Source organism: Eurypyga helias, unplaced genomic scaffold, assembly GCF_000690775.1.
Source record: "Eurypyga helias isolate BGI_N326 unplaced genomic scaffold, ASM69077v1 scaffold12990, whole genome shotgun sequence".
In the NCBI taxonomy this organism is placed as follows: domain Eukaryota; kingdom Metazoa; phylum Chordata; class Aves; order Eurypygiformes; family Eurypygidae; genus Eurypyga; species Eurypyga helias.
The window spans coordinates 26601-34778 of record NW_010223840.1 but is presented as its reverse complement, the minus strand read 5'-3'; the positions used below and the strand labels follow the sequence as shown (position 1 = coordinate 34778).

Below are 8178 nucleotides of genomic sequence, written 5' to 3'. Positions count from 1 at the left end.
TGTGTTGGGGGGAGCCCTGCGCTGGCACCCCGCTGCTCCCCGGGAAGCCGCTCAGCCCGCGCCCGCTGCCCTCATGGCCCCGCCGTGTGTCTGTCGTTGCAGCGGGCATGGGGAACCAGGTGGAGAAGCTGACCCATCTGAGCTACAAGGAAGTTCCCACGGCCGACCCGACAGGTATGGACAGGGATGAAGGACCCAGGATCGGGGTCTCCTACATCTTTTCGAACGATGATGATGAGCTGGAACAGCAGCAGGATTCATCACATGACCTGGGGGGTGAGCACCCTGCCGTGCAGCCCTACGACCCCCAGCTGCACGAGGTGGAGTGCTCCGTCTATTACCGGGATGAGTGTATTTACCAGAAGAGCTTTTCTGAGGACACGCCGCCGGAGGAGGGTGATGAAGGAGGTGGGGGACATCTGAGCACCTACACCCCGGAGAACTTACTGAATCGGTGCAAACCGGGTGACCTGGTGGAGTTTGTGTGCCAGGCGCAGTATCCGCACTGGGTGGTCTACGTTGGGGATTTTCAAGTTGTGCACCTGCATAGGCTGGAGGTGGTGAACAGCTTCCTCACTGATGCCAGCCAGGGCAGACGGGGCCGCATTGCCAACCGGCTGTACCGCTACAAGCCCCTCAGCCCGGCCGTGGTGGTGCGCAACGCCCTGGAGCAGGTGGGTTGCAAGGACCGGGACCTGAGCTGGAGAAACTCGGAGTGTTTCGCTGCCTGGTGCCGGTATGGCAAGCGGGAGTTTAAAATCGGCGGGGAGCTGCGCATAGGCAAGCAACCCTACCGCCTGCAGATCCGGCTGGGTGACAAGCGCAGCCACACGCTGGAGTTCCAGAGCCTGGAGGATCTGATTATGGAGAAGAGAAGAAATGACCAGATTGGTAGGGCTGCTGTGATCCAGGAGCTCTCCAGCCACCTGCAGGCTGCAGAGGAGGAGGAAGAGGAGGAGGAAGACCATCATCATCCAGGTGCTCGGACTGCTGTGGAGTAGCAGCCTCAGCACCACCGTGCTGCTGAGCCTGGGTGATGGGGATTAAAACTGAAGGCTGCGAAATTGAGCTGTTATAAGCCCTTTGGGCTGCTTCGGTGCAGCTTCATTCCAATCACATGTGAAAGGAAGGGGGAAAGCTGATTAAGTGTCTGTGCTTTAGTGCTTAACTCCTTCAGTGCTTGATGATAAAACCACTGACTGACTTGTAGAGGATAAAACTCAGGGCAACTCTATCCCTCTCCACTCCCACCTTTTTCCCCTTCCTCTCTGCCACCTTTGTGCATAGCCTTCCCCTCAACCATCTGCCAGTAGGCCTGACCCTACAAGATGCTAAATGCCTTTGACATCTACTTATCATCAGAAGTTAAGAGTATTTAATACTATTAAGAAGGAGCCAACAACTTTCAGGACATGGCCATATAGCTTCGACTTCATAACGAGTTGGTAGCTGAGAAACATGAGGATACTGTTTTCCCTTCTCTGCCAGTTTCTGTTCAGTTGTGGCTCCTCTTTGTATTGCAACAAGCTGGTTGCTCACCTGGTGCAGGGCTTCATGGATTGGTAGCCAGTCCCCAGAAGGTGTAAGGAGGAAATCTGCGCTAAATGAAATGGGTTTGATGTACCTGGTGCCTTCCTAATTGATAGAACTTGGAGGCCCCCCAGCCCACCTCCTCCTTTGCTCTCAGTGGGTGGCATTGAGGACAGAAGATGTATTTATTGCTGACAGGTCCCAGGGAAGGGTCTGACTAAGGGATCTGTGCATTGGTGTGTTCTGGGACTCTTACAAGCAGGTACTGAGCTATGCCAGTACCCGTTGCAGGCTGCCTGACCTCCCCCTAAAGCAGGTGGCAGAGCTCCCGATTACCTCTGTGGTACGCATCAAGGCAGTAGAAGCAGGTTGCTCATGTGCAAGGATATGTCTTGAGTACGCTGTCCCTCGAGAGGGTGGCCTCTGGGCTGGTCCTGCCCACTGTGGGGCCGTGAGCATGTCACAGGTTCTGCCCCACAGTAAGCACAGCTGTGGTGGGATGCGATGGGGGGAGCCCAGGCTGGAAGGCATTGCAGGCAGGGAGGTTAGGGTGTTCTTTTTTCCCTTCCTTACCACAAAGCAATTCCCTCTTCATTAGGATTTCATGTTTCCTTTTGTGCTAATTTTTGATATGCAGCTGAGCTATAGCATTAGACAAAAAGCGGGGACATGCCTCCAAAGTCATGCAGTCACTCAGTTAAACAGGAGTGAAGGGGGAGTACAGTGCTGCCTACCTTGAATATTCCTTGAACTTGTTTCAGCTGTTGAACTCGTCTCCCACCCAGGCAGTGCTGTCAGATCTTTGGCCTGGTATCTGGAAGTGTGCGAGCAAACACTGATTGGGCGGCAGCTTCTAATGCAAAATTCCTTCCCCTTAAAGCACAATAATGATGAGGTGAACTTGAAGATAAGCTTGAGTTCATTTAAATAATGGAAACTAACAGTGTGATGTAAACTTGAAGTGTAGTTAATACAGTCTTCCCCACAGTTGTTTACAGTTAGACCACAAATAGCAAAGTACTCTGTGTCCTTTCCGCCCCTGAGAAGAAAGCAAAGTTTGTCATTTAAGAATAGGTAGATACCAGCTTTTGATTAGTTAAGACTGTGTAAGCAACTTTGCCATTGTGATCCAAATAGGTTGTCGTGTTGTGTTTTCTGCCTAAAATACATGAGCTAGGAAAAAGCTGTGAAAACTATTTTTACATCCTCACCTCAGGAGGAAAAACAACTTCTAGGGTTATGCAAATACACCATACACTGTATCCCTAATGACTCCCATGTTTTCTTTTTGGTCTGTGAAATACCTGAATTCATGGGAGAGTTTAACACCAAGCTCCCTTAGAATGCTATAGCTCAGGTGTCTGCACTAATTATTTTTTCTCCAATATGCAATTGAGTAATACTCAAGTTACTGTGGTTGTCAAGCAGATATGCATAATAACTAACTACCCGTATCTAACCGTAATAGGGTTAATATGTGGATGTCTGCACACAGGTTTTATGCAACTGCTAGTAACACTAAAGCTGAAATGATCACTGAAATAGTCTGAGAAAGAGTGAAAGAGAAATTCTCTGTTGTGCTGACTGGTGTGAGACAACTGAGATTATCTAGACCATGAGTAAATGTCTGGCTGTGGTTTCTTTCGTACTGAAGCCTTGTACATAACAAAGTTTATTTCACTGTGTAATATAGGTATGTAAAATAATATTTTCTTACAGATATTTTTGAGAGTTAAAAAAATACCTTCATTACCTTGCATTTGAAAGTAAGTTATGCACATTATTTTCCAGTCCTCTGAATGGGTTTATTTTTCATTAGTGATCTAAAGTATATTCTAGGTCATAAAGTATAGAAACTGCTACAAATGTCAAATATTATGTATCTACAGGGTACTAAACAGTAAACTGCTTGTGAAAATATTTTTCCCTTGTGTCTGAAACACTAGAACTATGATACATTGCCAGTTCTCTCTTGAGATACCCTGCATAGTCTGGCTTTGTTTTCTGTTCTTCTTTTTTCTTTTCATTTTTTGTTTTATAAAATGAGGACCAAATCTGCTTGGGAATGGAGAGCAAAGCTGCTTTGACCAACTGAAATCGTGTCTTGTGCTGATCTTGGTGCTTCTCTCTACCGGTCATGCCTTTTGGGATAAATTCCCACAGGCATAGGGCCTTAGCAAAGAATCCCAGAGCTTGCACTGCCTTGCTAGGATGTAGAGCGAAGGGGGGAGCTTGCCTCACAGCAGGGCGGAGGCTGGCATGCATTCTGCTGTGTTATAAAACCTATATGCTCCTCTGACACCTGGGATACAGGTGGTCAGTATTTAAAACAAGGATATTTGCAATCCTTTAATTTCTCTGCAAGCTGTGATTGGTGATTTATTTTGTCTTCTGGTGTTCCATTATGTGCAGAAGTAGAAGGGGGAGGGAAGCCTGGAATTTTTGTATTTTGTCTGGAAGAGGGCTACCTCTACACAGGGATTTCTTATTCCAGGAGATAAAGATGGAACTGTTGAATCTTTAACAGGAGAGCCCTTTTTCTCTACCTGTTGATTAGGAAGTGTTATTTAATAGGTGCTACTAAACACCACTGTAAATGTTTCAGAGCAGTCTGGCTTTAAAGCCATGAACCCATAATGAGCTGGATGTGAGAACAAGAATTGCTGTAGAAGCACATCACAACTCCTTCGTTGGTTGTCGCCTGCAGAGTAGTCTGGGATTTCTAGAACTTGATTTTAAAGACAAAGATCTGCTGGGTATACAAAAAAAAAGACTGTTTATGTGTCTACTTCAAAACTTGTGTAGATCACAAAAGGGAAGGGAAAAGAACAGATAAAAGTGCTTTTCTCTGGTTTCTTCTTTAACATTCAAAAATGCAGGTGTCATCCTTCTGCAAAACCTCTGGTTCAGCAAAGCTCCTAAGCCTATACCGAAGTTATGAAGGTGTACGTAGACCCTATCTTGAGCCACTTGCAAAATTAGTAAGACAGTGTATTTGAAGTTAAATGTACATTTACATTTATTTGTGAGTAAGGGCCTGGAATTTCAATCTGAGGTCTCTCGTGGAAGCATGGAGGATCTGAGGTTGTGTAATCACTGGGGGAGAGCACGTAGTGCTGTCAAAGCTGTTTCTCAAAGGGCCTCTTGTTTGGACAAGACTCGTGGAATCCAGCCCAAACTTTGGCCTCAGTTTCCCCCTGGAAATCCAGGAGTTGCACTGATGCAGCGAGAAAGGTGTATTACACAGTAGTTTTACACTAAGCTGATGATTGTGCTGCAGACTGTTCTCTGGTTTCTTTTCCTGTCTCCTCATGCTTGAACTTTCCCTGGCGTTTTTAATATTTAAAGTTAATATCATTTGTTTTAAAAGCCCTTTGACTGTGCAAACACTTAATCATCTATATGAATTTACTCATTTGGGCATACCTACTGCTACTGATGGAATGACTGCTGTGAATATCATGCACATGTTAAAGCTGGCAAGACTAAACCCCAGATGTGTAAATGTAGCTCCAGCTAGGAAATGTAGATGAGCAGTCTTATTTCCCCAGAGTATCGGTGTGTTTGATGCAAATAATGTCTTGGAAAAGGCTTTACAGTAAAACCTGCTATTGCCCCTTGATAGAGTAATTTTCATAGAATCACAGAATGGTTTGGGTTGGAAGGGACCTTAAAGATCATCTAGTCCCACCCCCCCTGCCATGGGCAGGGACACCTTCCACTAGACCAGGTTGCTCAAAGCCTCATCCAGCCTGGCCTTGAAGACAGCCAGGGATGGGGCATCCACAGCTTCTCTGGGCAACCTGTTCCAGTGCCTCAACCACCATCATGGTGAAGATTTTTTTTCCTGATGTCCAATCTAAATCTCCCCACTTGCAATTTAAACCTGTTACCCCTTGTCCTTGTAAGAAGTCCACCTCCAGCTTTCTTGTAGCCCCTTCAGGTACTGGAAGGTGCTATAAGATCACCCTGGAGTGTTTCAGAAACAAAATTTAGACATTAATCTTCCATGGCAGTGAACAAGGACATAAACTGAAGACTATTTCAGGATACGTCCGATTCTGTGTGAATGCAAAGTATTGATTACAGCAAATCTCTAGAGCTCACCCGCCCGACTTAGTAGGTAGTTGCAGGGTAGGCAGGGAAAATACCCAAAAGATAATTCAGAAACTATATTTTCTTACTGGAAAAGTATATTCTTCAGACTGAAAGACCCTAGACTATGGAAGTAGACTTTCAATTGTTTTGTATAAATGGAACCCTAGGCAAACTTCTTGAGTTTTGTTCATTTAAATTCAATATTCCATTCTCAGTACTAAAATAAGTAATATTATGTGATGAATATATTTCGGATTTTGAATGTAATGGTGGTTTTGTTTTCTGTTCTCCTTTGGTTAAGTTTTACCAAAGGTCTGCCCTTGAGTGTCTGAAGTGTGTTGTCGAGTGGTTTCCCACCTGTGCTTTTCTGACAATTAACAGCACCAACCATAATTCTAACAGCCATGTAGGATCAAATAGTTTTTTTTTTTTAAGCAGAATTTTAATTTTATATAACAGATCAGAGACTAGTAACTAGATAGAGGTAGGAAATACATTGTTTCAAAGAAGAGTTTCTGTTTGTAAGAAATCTACTGTTAATTGAGTATGTGTTGACTACTTTTATAAATCAATGTGCAGTGATAAGGCCAGGTGTGTTGTATAATGGGCGTAGAGTTTCAGATCAGACTTTTTTTTTTTTAACTGTGGATAGAAAGAAATCAGGATGACCTCAAACACTGGTGGTTTAGATAGTTCTTTTGCATTAATATTGAATTAGAAGCTTTCTTTAAAAGCACACTTGAAATTCCTGACATCGTGGATGATTCCAAGAAGTGTTACAATAACAAGTGTAATCACGAAATGATTTTTTTTTCCCCACCATGACCATCTTCTGTAAGCTGTCTTTTGTCAGTAAATGTTGAATTGTTAGTGCAAATATCTTCTTTTCCTGAGAAAGAAGTACAGATCATTGATTGTACCATTTCCTTCAAAGTGAAGGGTATTGCATAGTAACTAAAAAGAAATAAAAGATTTATAGTATCTTTTACAACCTTTCTTTCTTTTCTTTGTGTTGGGTTATTTTTTAATGATGTGTTTTTCCCTAGCTTTTTGGAAAACTAGTGATTTCTCATGATGGATGTATTCAATACAAAACAATCAATGCTATCACTGATTTCATGTGTCAGATCAAAATGTAACTCTTTGGTTGTGTCTTTGCTCCAATGAGAGAGGAAGAATAATCCCTGTACAAGGCCAAACCATCAGCTGCTTAATAGGCAATAGCGGTGTTAAATCTGATGAGGATCTGGCCCCTAATTTAATTTTAAAAGTGGAAAATGAATTCAGCAGATCATATAGTATTAGTTGGCACCTGGACTTGTCTTGACTGCCAGCAACTGCTAAAGGAACAGATGTAGTGTCTGTGAGAAGGAGAAATGAGAGAACATGGAACTCATGGGGAGTTTTTGGAAAATCTGTACAGCTGTTCAGTTTGTGTGATGTTTTGTCTGTTAGATCCCACTCCATGCCTGGAGCTTCCATCTGCACCAGGCACAGGGATGTTTCTTACAGAAGGTGACGAGGGTCATTCATTGTAGTAAGATACTATATCCATAGAGTGATGCTTCTTAATTTGTCAAAGCCTTCCCCTGTGTGCACATCCACAAAGACAAAAACAGTGATACAACAAACAAACAGTACTTCTCCCGGAGACCCTGACCAGGAGCTATTTGAATCTTAACAAAAGCACTGAGTCAACTCAAGCAAGAATACTTTGAGTAAAACCATGAGGAAATTTAGCTGTAACAAGATGAGTGTCAGTGGATATATTAGTTCTTCTGTGGGTTGCAGCTGCCCTTGACAGCCTTCTTGCAGGTGTGAGAGTGAGACAAATTGTCATCAACAACAGCAGCTTTTATGGCTCAGGGCTGCAGGTGGGTTTCCACCATAATATTTAATTTCTAGCTCTGGCATGGACTTAGGTGATTTTGAACAAGATGTATGAGGCACCCAGCTGTGCTCTATGTGACTGCAAGAGTGCCTGGATTTTCCGGTGTCTGAAAGAGAACATGAAGAACCAGAAATGTGGGTTGGATGTCTGAATTGACACCTGAAAAATCCCTGCTCAGTTGCCACTTAGCACCGGAGGCCACTAAGCTCTGAGGCTTGATTCCCCCTCCCCCCATTTATTTATTTATTACCCTCATGTGTCCAGAATCTTGGAGTTCTGTGCCTTTTTCTCACCCAGAAGTTTCTCTAAGTACATAAATTAAAGCAGCTCGTGATTTTTCTCACAGCCTGTGCCCAAGAGGGAGGGAGATTGAGCAAGCAGGATTCTGCCTCGTGTCCCAGTGGCTGCTTCCAGAAGGTGTATGACCTCAGATACCAAAGAGGAGTATCTTAAAAAAACACGTTGGCACTGTCATTCTATGTCTAGCTCAGGTGTGTTCTGAGATAAGTTAATGTAAAATGCATTTACATAGACATGGACTGTGATGAAGTCTCTGCACTCCCGGCTGGCTGCTCTGAGCCCCTGGACTTCTGCAGAGAGGCTTTCTCTTCAGTTCCCCCTTTTCTGCACTGTGGATCACTTCTAGCACAGCACTCTTG

The 8178-nt window shown here is 44.0% G+C and overlaps 1 protein-coding gene across 1 annotated transcript; it reads left to right on the top strand.

Annotated features, from left to right (window-relative positions):
• The first annotated feature begins 83 nt into the window (after window positions 1-83).
• On the top strand, window positions 84-1001 carry FAM84B (family with sequence similarity 84, member B). The gene has a single exon (XM_010154808.1). The coding sequence runs from the start codon at window positions 108-110 to the stop codon at window positions 999-1001; it is 894 nt and encodes a 297-aa protein (XP_010153110.1). The 5' UTR covers window positions 84-107.
• The last annotated feature ends 7177 nt before the right edge of the window (window positions 1002-8178 follow it).